We start from the raw sequence: 12390 nt of genomic DNA, 5'->3' as shown, positions 1-12390 counted from the left end.
CGCACCGATGATGAGTTTGCCTGACTGATAAAATCCATGAGGTATAGGAAAGGGATCATCATAGATGCTGCAATTAATGGAATGGGTCATGGATACAGTCACAGGCAACTGTATGAGAAGCAGCATTCCTGCCACTACCATCCTTATAAGAAAATGTCCTCTCCAGAATCTCATGTCTCCAACTATGGCATCATTTTTTTTCCCCACATCCTGACATAAATAACAGCCGATGTGGTTGGTACACCAAGATGATGATGGGCTATAAAGACATCTCCATGGCAGAGTTCCTGTTTTGTTTTAGTAATGGTTCCTTCTTGTTATTCCGAGTTTTTTAATTAAGAATACATATTTAAATTACACAGGCCAACACACATTTTGCTTCCTTAAACGTTACACCAATTCCTGGGTATATTTGGGGTGCTGATTCAAAAAATGACATCCATTTTGCCCTATCACATCTAGTTTTGGAGATATAGTATAGCCTCATTTAGTGAATGGCTCAGGCAGCTACCTCATGAGGAAGTCTACACCATGGAGGAACCAAGAACTGGGGGAAAAAAAGAGAAGCTATGAAGTTCAGACACACTTGATTGTTGAAAATGAGGCAGAATTTAGGTTATGTTTGAAAAAAGCATAACCTAAAAAATGGAAATAGTCTACTGGTAGATTCAGCTCTGAACAATACATGGGGCATTTATACCAGCTTCCTGAAACTGTGATTGTTATCTCATTAGTGACTCTCAAAATCCATGTGGTAGCAAGACAAAAAGCAGTAATTTTGATGATGGTAGTGGTGGAGATAATCATTTCCCTTATGTCGTTATTTGCAATGACATCAGTAATGACAAAATAGCTAAGAAAATAACTTTTTTTTCTGAAAATCTATTATAACTTTTATTTGCTCCTTTGAGAAATAGCATGATGCAAATGACACTTGGGTTGCAAGGATGGGCTCCATCTGCCCAGAGACAAAGCAAATTACTTTCCTCCAGGGATCACAGGATATAATAAGGTTATTTGAAGATATAGGGAAATTCAATAATAATCTTGATTTAAGAGTCAAATGAACTAAGAACAAAATTGAGAACAAAATGGCTAATATTATAATGCCGTTGTGCAAATTGATGGTAAGGCCACACCTGGAGTATTGTGTCCAGTTCTGGTTGCCGCATCTCAAAAAAGACATAGTGGAAATGGAAAAGGTGAAAAAGAGAGAGACCAAGATGATTACTGGGCTGGGGCACCTTCCTTATGAGGAAAGGCTACGGCGTTTGGGCCTCTTCAGCCTAGAAAAAAGACGCCTGAGGGGGGACATGACTGAGACGTACAAAATTATGCAGGGGATGGACAGAGTGGATAGAGAGATGCTCTTTACACTCTCACATAACACCAGAACCAGGGGACATCCACTAAAATTGAGTGTTGGGAGAGTTAGGACAGACAAAAGAAAATATTTCTTTACTCAGCGTGTGGTTGGTCTGTGGAACTCCTTGCCACAGGATGTGGTGATGGCATCTGGCCTGGGCGCCTTTAAAAGGGGATTGGACAAGTTTCTCTAGGAAAAATCCATTGCGGGTTACAAGTCGTGATGTGTATGTGCAACCTCCTGAATTTAGAAATGGGTTATGTCAGAATGCCAGATGCAAGGGAGGGCACCAGGATGAGGTCTCTTGTTATCTGGGGTGCTCCCTGGGGCATTTGGTGGGCCACTGTGAGATACAGGAAGCTGGACTAGATGGGCCTATGGCCTGATCCAGTGGGGCTGTTCTTATGTTCTTAACTGATTCCAGGTCAAGGCTTGCCAAGTTAATAATCCATGATTAGTGCTCGGAATGAAAAGGGCCCTTTCTTAGGCTATGGTCTCCATTTATTACCTCCTAACACTGATGGCATTTAACTCAGGCTCAATTATCAGTTTTAAATGAGCATATTATATTTCAGAGGGTATAGTTTGCCCCCCAAACCTGGCAAACCTACTATACACAAGTGACTAGACACTCCATAAGTACTTAACTGCAGAACAGTACTAGAGATGGGCAGCCCAATTCTGAGCTTCCCAGAGCGTGAGGCTGCCTCAGCCCCAAAATAGCTACCACTGCATCCTGAGCGGAACCGGGCAGCCCGTGGCAGCTCCTTGGGGAAGGGGACTTTTGTCCCTTTCCCCCGGATAAGGGAAATAGTCCTGCAATGGGGTTACTCAATTCTGTGGCAACTCTGAAGCCAGCGCAGAATCAGAGAGTCCCATATCGGGTCACATGGCCTGACGTGGGCTCAGGATCCAGTGGAGCCAAGCTCCACCAGTCCCGCCTTCCTCCTGCCGCACTCCCTCCCCTGCCAAGCCTTCTCCTGCCCTCTCCCCACCCTCCCCCTGCCTCCCCCTCCCTGGATCACCTCCTCCTTCCCTCTCCCCCACACCCCTCCTCACTTCTTTGCTACCTGGTAGTTTGGGCGACTACCAGGCAGCAGACTGCAAACCTCCAACCTGCACTGGCCTAGCGCGGACTCATGCTGGGCCAGCTCCAGCACTCGGATGGCACTAATCCATTTTCACTAATGGTTCAAAATTGATGAACTTCAGCACATAGCTGATGGCAGACAGGATGGGAACATCAGGGCAGTGAGAATGAGAAATCCAATGCACCCTGCCCCTACCAGCACCTCCATTTTTTTCCCACTGCAGCTGCCTCGCAGCTCTGCTTGCTTTTTGAAAAGACTCTAACTCAAGACATGGTGATTCTAAAAATGGCACCGGACTAGTTGCAAAGGCAGATGACTCATTTGCAATTCAATTTGGGGGACGACGACTTGGAACCCAACTTGAGTCTGGGGGAGTTCAGCACAACCCTGCTGTAAGGACTGGGGTTGCTGGTGTGGCAGCCTCATTCTGCGGGCTCCTGCCACCATTGCAAACCACTGGAGGCCACATGCAGGCAACAGCAGCCTGCAAAAATTGTCATCATTGGTGAATTGGGATGGAGGAGTGGGCTGGACAGGATTCCTCAATCCCTGTGTCATGAAGAGAGATGATATGACCAATTGTCTGGATTTTAAACATCCAACTTCTGACTTGGGTTGGCGGCTGAAAGTGCCTTGATTCTGAATGCATTCCAGGATTCAGTAAAAGGTTGGATGAGGCTAACAGAATGAAATGCAATCTAGTCAAGAAAAAGGTTCTCCTGGTTAGGAGACCTGCTGATATTGCAGCTGTGAGTCAGCATGTTTTGGGTTCTCCAAGAACTAGTCACATCTGTACATCAGTGGGGTCTCTCTCAAGATATGCAACACACGCAATACACAGATATGGGGCCAGAAGGTCCAATCCTATCTCCCCCGCTACACTGATTACAATGCAGTGGCGTCACTAGGGCTTGTGTCACCCAGTGCGGGAGCCCAGCATGTCACCCCCATGATGGACCACCTCTTATGCAGCGGATGGGGCAATGCCCCAGATGGTGGGCATGGTGATGCACCATTGCCCTGCCCTTGCTGTTTTTTTGGCTATACCTTTTGATAGAATAGAGATATTTCAACACTGCTTGTTTCATTGCATTCCACATGGAATTACACATTGAATGATATATAACTTGATGGCATTATTCGAAAATACCAAGTTTTAAACAATTTTGGCTACTAGTGGTGTCACCCCCCCATGTGCATCACCCGGTGCAGCCCACACCCCCTGCACCCCCCTCGCGACACCTCTGTTGCAATGTGTGAGCACTTTTGTTGTCACTGACTCTTGACCATGTCTTTCTTTAAGTCTGGATAGAGACATCTTTTAAGTATCACCCCATGATCACTTTACTTCTAGTTATTCAACAAAGGCAGGGAAGGAGAAGAACAGTTGCTCTGGGAGTTGAGAAAACAAAAAAACTTTTGTTTTTGTGAAGTCTTTTGCAAAAAGGCCAATTATGAGGGATGTTATTATCTCCCCTATAATTCACCTAATTATTTGTCTCCTGCTTCCTTTTCTAGATACTTCCCAAAAAAGGATCCACAATAACCAAGGGTGAAAACTGTTATACAAACCCAACTTGTTGTTCCCAGGCACTAGACACCAATAGGACTAGGTCCATCTTTCGTGGGTTAGTTTTTGCTATTGGACCAGTTAATTTTTTCCTATGTTTCCTTAAAAATGAAGACAACCAGAAATGCAGATTGAATACATGTAGCATTTGGTGTAGTCTGTATTTATCTTGATTAACCCTGCAGTTTAAGTTTTGTGCAACCTGAGTCTCAGCGATAAGTCCCACTCAGTGAAATGGGCATGTAAACATGGGTGCGATTGCTATCTCAGAGTGAACATTTGCATCACAAAGCAGTGATAATGGGTACTCCTTATTCCAATGTCAACTGTGTTGGATAAATTCTTTGCAGTCTAGAATTGTGGTTGTTATGATGACGTATGTACCATCATATACGATACTGTTTCTTTTTCATGTTTATAATTTTTGTCTCTAAGCTTGCTATACAAAAGAACCTATTTTGCCTGGAAGGGGAAGATTGGGGTAGAGAATGCTTACATCACAGGAAGACGAAATGCAAGAGGTAACAAAGCGTTAAGAACTTGAGCAAGGGACATGGGCAAAGATTCTCATGATTCTAAGTTAAGCTTAGAATCAGTGTCTCATCTACACTTCAAGGAGGGCTGTAGGATAAAGGATGCCGGTGAGATGGTGCTATAGACAGAACTATGGAAACCTATACCCGCTCAGTTACCAGGATGGCAGTGCTACTGGTGCTTTTTCTTGGGCTGCTGCCTCCCACTGTGTGCAAGACACACGCTCTGATTTGCACTGCATTTGATCCCCTCCCTGTTTCTCATCAGTTTTATCAGCCTGGTGACCTTGTCATCGGAGGAATTGTTTCTCAGGTCTTCTACTTCCATGATGATGCTCCTTTGTTCAATGAGCAGCCCGCCCAATCACTGATTGAAGAACCTGTGTAAGACATCTATGTTTTCTTTTTCCTTTCTGTAACATCTAATTGTATTATTTATTGTTGGGGAAAGGCCACAGGTTATGTTTCAACCATTTTGGGGGGGCTCATATCCCTGTTAATTTCTGATAATCTAGTTGTGCTTTTACTATTTCACCATCTTCCTCAGTTTTAGCTGTCTGTTCCTTCATATTTATGTCATCTTGTCTAATGGCCCAATCCTATCCGGGGCTGATGTGCATGCTTCAGGGCTGGCACATCAATTGGGGCCCAGGCTGGGGAAAGAAATGAAAAATTTTACTTACCATCCTGGTAATCGAACTCCTCAGAACTACACCAGCTCTGTAGCTGGCATAGTTCTGAGAAGCCTGCTGGGGGCATGATCAAGACAAGTCAAGATAGGGCTTTGGTAGATGCTGGTGCTGCCATGATGCACCATCCATACTCCCAATTTGTGCCTAATCTCCCCCCAATGCTGCTCCCCTGTTGGCAGATTCCTGCTGGCAGTCAATCCACATCTTTCTGGCCCTTGCATCAGTGAAAGTGGAGTGGTGGAAGAATAGAATGGGATATTTCACAGAATGCTGGTGGTACTGACAGTACATCTATGTGCCACAAGGATAGAACTGGGCTGTTACTTTCCTTAATTTGAATTACATTTTACAAATATTGCCATCCTTTAACGACTCTGCAATGACATCCATGTGTTTTCCCCATTTTGCTTTGAAACTTGGGAGTTTCTTTTATTTTATATGACTTCTGGGTGATTCCATTTGCAGTATAAAGACATTCATGCATTCCAAATGTTAGTTAATAAAAAGATCTGTCCGCTCTTAATGTACGCATTTATTTCATCATTCTTGTTTCATTCAACATTCTTGGTATAGACGCGCCAAGTGAGGAAAAAGAGAAGCACAGCTTAACAATAAAGGGATAGGAAATGAAAAGACTTCCTCTAATTCATTTAAAGAAACAGTGCACAAAATTATATTCATATGAACACATGAATCTGTCCTATACGGAATCATATGATTGGTCTACAGTGTTTCTCGAAGTCTGTGCTCCGCTGTGCCACTTCACATGGTCCACCTATTCACAGTACCACTGGAAGTAACTGGCAATGATGTCATTGCAGTTACTTCTGGATTGGGAGGCCAGATTGGGAGGCCAGATACAATCTGACAAACACCAGTAAGAAGCTCAAGGTGGACAGGAGGGCATTTTTTGTGCATGGGAAGGCATGCTTTGTAGCTCTGCTTACTGAACCTCCAAGGGTTCTGTGACTACCACCAGGCAGCACCTCAAGTACCACTGATTGAGAAACACTGGTCTATCAAGCTCAGTATTGGCTGCAATGAATGGTGAATGTTCTCCAGACCATCTTCTCTCTCTCTCTCTCTCTCTCTCTCTCTCTCTCTCTCTCTCTGTGTGTGTGTGTGTGCGTGTGTGTGTGTGTGTGTGGTGTGTGTGTGTTTTCTCCTGAGCTCTAACTAGGCCTGACATCATTTTAACTGGAGATGTCTGTTTTGCATGCCAAGTAGGTGATCTGTCTCAGAATTACAACCAGAGACAATGATTCATTTTGACCAGCATTTCTGTACCACTTGGTCTAACAACCACTTCAATGGAATGCAGAGTGTGGTGGTTTAATTTTGTGATGGTTAATCATGTGATTCTCACTGCAGTTCAATTGTGAAGAATTACCAGCATATCCTGGCATTGGCATTTGCTGTGAAAGAGGTCAATGATAACCCCAGGATTTTATCAAATGTCACTTTGGGGTTTCAAATCATCAACAACTACTATACTGCACAGATGACCTACAAGGCCACCATCAGTCTACTCTCCATACAGGATAGGTTTGTGCCCAACTATAAATGTGGTACCCCACACACTTTGATAGCTGTCGTTGGGGGGCTTCTTTCAGAATCCTCTTTTAACATGGCCACTCTTCTAGAAATCTACAAGATCCCACAGGTAAGCTGTGTTCATGGTGACATACCATTTTCACACATGAGACTTCTGAAAGCTAAAATTTCCTCTGAAAAATAACTATTTTTTTCTTTCAGTTTGCTTATGGAACTTGTTCTCCAGCACAAGGTGCCAAAATGTTATTCTCCTCTATGTATCAGATGGTTCCAAACGAAGACACTCAGTACAAAGGGATTGTCGAGTTACTTCTGCATTTCCGATGGATGTGGGTTGGACTCCTTACTCTGAACGATGACAGTGGGGACAGGTTTTTGCAAAGAGTGTTGCCAGAGTTTTTAAACAATGGTATTTGCGATGCCTTCATATTTAAAATACCCAAACAGACATATGTGGCTGACATTCTAGACTTGCTTCTAACGCAGCAGGAAAAATATGCAGTTCTTGCAGAGAAAAATACCAATGTCTTTTTTGTTTATGGAGAATTTCCATCCATCTATATTTTGCAAGCTCTTCTTTTTGCATTTCATGCTGTTTCTTTGCCTCCTCTGGGTAAAGTATGGATTGTCACATCCCATTGGGATTTCACTGCAATTAATATGGAACGGGATTTGGATATACAAACATTTCATGGTGTTTTATCTTTCACTGTTCATTCAAATGAGCCATTGGGGTTCCAAACATTTCTTCAAACCATAAAGCCTTTCTGGGCAAAAGGAGATGGTTTTATCCAGGATTTCTGGGAGGGTGCATTTTACTGTGTAATTCCAGTGTCTGATGGAGATGAAGGTAGCAGTCAAACTTGCACAGGGGAGGAGAAACTGGAGAGCCTGCCTCAACCAATATTTGAAATGCTCATGACTGGCCACAGCTACAGTATATATACTGCTCTCTATGCTGTGGCACATGCTTTACATTCTGTGTACAAATCCAGACCAAGGCACAGAGTATTACGGGAGCTTCAGAATGTTCAGCCATGGCAGGTAATTTTACTCATGAAGATCCTGCTCAATTTTCCCAAGTAGGTTAATGGACAAACTAAGGTTCAATGGTAAAATGGCCTCAAAATTGGCATCAAATGGCTGCCCATTTGTTTCCAGGCACAATTCAAGGTGATGGTTTTGACCTTTAAAGCCCTGTATGGCTTGGGGCCAGGATATCTGAGAAACCACGTTCTTCCATATAATCTGGCTCATCCTCTCTGGGCATCTGAGAGGCCTTCTTATGGGTTCCACCAACATGTATGGAGGCAGAAGGGGTGGCGGCAAGGAGTATAGCCTTCTCTGTTGTGGCACCTACTCTATGGAATTCTCTCCCTCTCAGTTTAAGAACCTCTCCCTCCTTGGAGGTTTTCTGGCAGGGCCTAAAGTCATTTCTTTTTACACTCGTCTTCTGAGTTTCGGATTTTTAATATGGATATTTAAGGTTTTATGTGGATCAGTTTTATGGGCTGTACTGTTTGTATTGTTTCTTGTTTGCTGTTACTGTGATTTGTAGACTGTACACTGTTTTTACATAATGCTTATATTTTTATAATTTCTGTATTGACCTATTGTAAGCCGCTTTGAATGCTCACTTAGGAGAAAAAGAGGGACATAAATGAATGAATGAATGAATGAATGAATGAATGAATGAATGAAATGGTATCACTGAAATCCGTAGTCACTCATCTTGCCGAATTCAGCCGCACCATTATCCAAAGATATTACTTGTTTTTTTCCCCTCTTCCTGTATACTGTGTCATTTTCCTCTTTTACTTTAAGCAGGATGAAGTGCTAACAAAATTAAGTGCCACATTTAGAGTAAAAAAAAAATGCAGGTTAGGCATCCCTTATCCAAAGTGCTTGGGACCAGAAGTGTTTTGGATATCAAATTTTTCCATATTTTGAAATACTTGCATATAGATAACAAAAGAACTTGGGGTTGGGGTTCAAGTCTAAACACCAAATTCATTTATGTTTCATATACTCTTTATAACATAGCCTGAAAGTAATTTAATACAATATTTTTAATATTTTGTGAATGAAACAAGGTTTCTTTAGGCAAAAAAAAGTAAAAAAAAAAAAAAAAAAGCCGTGTTGGAGCTCAGAAAGGTTATGTATTTCAGAATATTCAATATTTCAAAATTCCTGATAAGGGATGTTCAACATGTAATTTAGTAGTTAGGACAGTGTCATTGTGAAGTATACATCATCTTGTCTCATTTTCTCTTTCTGCCTAGCTTCATCCAATTCTAAAAAATATCCCATTCAACACCAGTGCTGGAGACACTATACAGTTTGATCAAAACAGACAATTAATTGGGGGTTTTGATGTGACAAACTTGGTCACATTCCCAAATAAGACTATTGTTAGAGTGAAAGTTGGAAGGCTGGATCCATGGGCTTTGTCAGGGAAAACACTAACCATTAATGATGGTAGAATTGTCTGGCACAAAAGTTTTAACCAGGTGAGGTGAAAATACTAATCCTCTGGTCCACAAAAGAGATGACAATATGTATAAGTTGGAGGAGAATTCAAGCACTGCCTGCATATGACCCAATACGACCAAGTTTGGATTTGAACTGAACCACATTTATCGAAATCAATGCAAGTTGAGTAAACTGGACAGAAGATGCTATCTCGAAATACTCTGGTCCTCTTTCATGCAGGGTACAACTTTGGAGAAGGTGCCTGCTAGCTATTTGTCTTTGAGCATTTCCACCCATCTCAAAGCTGTAGATCTGTGGACAGTTCCAGCTTCTCCACCCAAATCTCCAGAAGATGATTGTGGAAGTCGAATTTCATCACCTCTCCCAAGCCAGACAGGCTTTGAGGATGAACTTGCAGCACTATACTGTACTATTAGCAATATGAAAGAGTGTGTGTGTGTGTTTGCGTCAGGGCACATGAAAAAAAACTCTCTGATGTCATCTTTCCAAAGAAACAATATGTAACTTGTAAAACAAGTAAGAAATAAAATATTTGCTGCTTTGGAAGCTAATCCCCCTATATGTTTCTGGACAGGTGCCACCTATCTCCTTGTGCAATGACTACTGCTTTCCTGGCTCCAGCAGGAAAAAGAAGGAGGGAGAGAAATTTTGCTGCTATGATTGTGCTCCATGTCCTGAAGGAATGATGTCTAGCCAGAAAGGTAGGAAACCAGTGGCCGACCTCCCATTGACTCAATGGGGTAAATGCCCCAGGCGCAGAGACTTGCAGAGCTTTAGGACCCCATAGAAGCCTCTCCAAGGCTCCCAACAGGGTTGGAAACTGTGCTTCTGTTTTCCCGGAAGCACAGTTTAAAGCGCCGGGGAACCTTCAGGAGTCGCACGAGGCACAGTGTGTTCCAGGTAAGTGAGGGGGCGGATTTGCACGTGGGGCGACGGCATCCCATGGAGGGGCACCATCTCAGACCTCTTCCCCAGGGTGCGGGGCTAGGGAGGTCCGCCACTGTAGGAAACTGACCATAAAAGAGATACCACACATTTTCCATGTCAGGAAATGACAAAAGGAGGCCATTGCCTGTTCCCCACAACAAAGCACCAACACTGGAAAAAATCAGCAGGTGTGGAAGAAGAAATGAATTGAACTTTTAAAAAAATCTGGCATGCACCTGTTTTGAGATATGCTTATCTTAAGAAAGATTAAGTGGGAAAATATATATTTTAGCCACTTTGCATTTTTCTCATGACTCTCACTGTAGGTATGTTCAATTTTCTTACAGGTTCAATTAACCACTTATTCCCCCCCCCCGCCATGGTGTCACTTCCCAACCACCTCCTCTTCTTTCTTCCACAGGAAATAGTTGCTAGCCAAGATTATCTTAGTTCTTATTAACAAATTTTATGTATTTAAGATCATGGAAAAGTTTCATCTAACCATTTCCTGTTCACTAATCACATTCATTAACACGGAAGGCAAATAGGACATTCCTATGCATGCCTATTCAGAACTAAGAGCCCAATCCTGAGCATGTCAGCACCGGTCGTACAAGTGTAGCGCTGGTGCTGGGTGCTGCAAACATGCTGTAAGGCATGCCCACAGCACTTTCTGCCATGTCAGCACTGGTGCTGGCCCAGCTCCAGTAGACCCTGAGCCCAGGACCAGCTGCACACCACCTGGAACAAGGGAAGAGCTCTTGGTGGCAGTATGGTTCTTGATGGCTGTATGGGCGGGGGGGGGGAGGCGTTCCAGGGTGGGGAAGGGTGGGACAAGGGGAGGGGGCAGGACTAGCGGGCATTCCGAACCAACATGGAGTCTCTCAAGTCCACACCAGCAAAATATTTGGTGCAGACTTGAGAATCCCAATTGCGGGGCTTGGGGCTTAACCCAAAAAAATGTGGGGGGTAAAAATTCAGCCTTATTCCAGAAAGATTTTTTAAAAACCAACTCCTTCCTATTTTCTTTCTTTTTTTTTCAGACACGGATGTTTGTGTCCCATGTCCAGACAATCAGTACCCAAACAAAGCACAGAGTGAATGTCTTCCCAAGCTTACAAGCTTCCTTTCTTATGAGGAAAAGTTAGGGAACATTTTAGCTATGTTGGCAGTTTCTTTTTCCCTGATCACAGCTTCCGTAATTGGAGTCTTTAGGAAGCACCAGGACACTCCCATTGTCAAAGCCAACAACCAGAACCTCACCTATATCCTCCTCATCTCCCTCCTTTTTTGCTTCCTCTGCTCCTTGCTCTTCATTGGGTGGCCTAGAAAGGTGACCTGTCTCCTCCGACAAACTGCTTTTGGCATCATCTTCTCTGTGGCTCTTTCTAGTGTCTTGGCAAAAACGATCACTGTGGTTCTGGCATTCATGGCTACCAAACCAGGGTCCGAGATGAAAAAATGGGTGGGGAAGAGACTAGCAAAATCTATTGTCTTCTCCTGCTCTCTTATTCAAGCAGGGATTTGCATTCTTTGGTTGAGTACTTCCCCTCCTTTTCCAGATGAGGACATGCACTCCCTACCAGGCAAAATTGTGTTGGAATGTAATGAGGGCTCAGTAAACATGTTTTACTGTGTCTTAAGCTATATGGGCTTTCTGGCCATGGTCAGCTTCATTGTGGCTTTCCTAGCTAGGAAACTACCTAACAGTTTCAATGAAGCCAAGTTCATCACTTTCAGCATGTTGGTTTTTTGTAGTGTTTGGTTGTCTTTTATCCCAACCTACCTGAGTACCAAAGGAAAATACATGGTGGCTGTGGAGGTCTTTTCTATCTTAGCCTCCGGTGCTGGATTACTGGGCTGCATTTTTTCCCCTAAATGTTATATCATTATTCTGAGACCTGAACTGAATAATAAGGAACAGATAAATAGAATAAGGAATCGATACAAAGAATGACAACATAAAATCACTTTTATTTTGAACTGGAATTACTTTCCCTAGGAGTGGAGATGGATTTGAGCTAGATTAGGCTCACATTCTGTTTTGAATGTCGTGACTTGTTGTGGGTGGCCAGGCGCTGTCCATGAATTCTTCAGGGACAGTACTATAGAGGAGTGGTTACCAAACTTATCTGGGTCATGACGCCCCAACAGCCTCTTCAGC

The 12390-nt window shown here is 43.2% G+C and overlaps 1 protein-coding gene across 1 annotated transcript; it reads left to right on the top strand.

Moving 5' to 3' along the window:
* The first annotated feature begins 4662 nt into the window (after positions 1-4662).
* Positions 4663-12183, top strand: LOC136653221 (vomeronasal type-2 receptor 26-like). The gene is made up of 7 exons (XM_066630128.1): positions 4663-4668; positions 4829-4944; positions 6624-6915; positions 7008-7850; positions 9519-9731; positions 9874-10000; positions 11270-12183. The coding sequence occupies exons 1-7, from the start codon at positions 4663-4665 to the stop codon at positions 12181-12183; spliced, it is 2511 nt and encodes an 836-aa protein (XP_066486225.1).
* Positions 12184-12390: the final 207 nt, after the last annotated feature.

This window comes from Tiliqua scincoides, chromosome 5 (genome assembly GCF_035046505.1).
Source record: "Tiliqua scincoides isolate rTilSci1 chromosome 5, rTilSci1.hap2, whole genome shotgun sequence".
NCBI lineage: Eukaryota > Metazoa > Chordata > Lepidosauria > Squamata > Scincidae > Tiliqua > Tiliqua scincoides.
The sequence above is the reverse complement of the archived record's forward strand: the minus strand, read 5'-3'. Positions and strand labels throughout refer to the sequence as shown.

Coding starts and splice junctions, on each gene's coding strand:
- LOC136653221 (XM_066630128.1), top strand. Junction 7,851..9,518: donor AGAATGTTCAGCCATGGCAG/GTAATTTTACTC, acceptor TCTTTCATGCAG/GGTACAACTTTGGAGAAGGT. Junction 10,001..11,269: donor AATGATGTCTAGCCAGAAAG/GTAGGAAACCAG, acceptor TTTTTTTTTCAG/ACACGGATGTTTGTGTCCCA.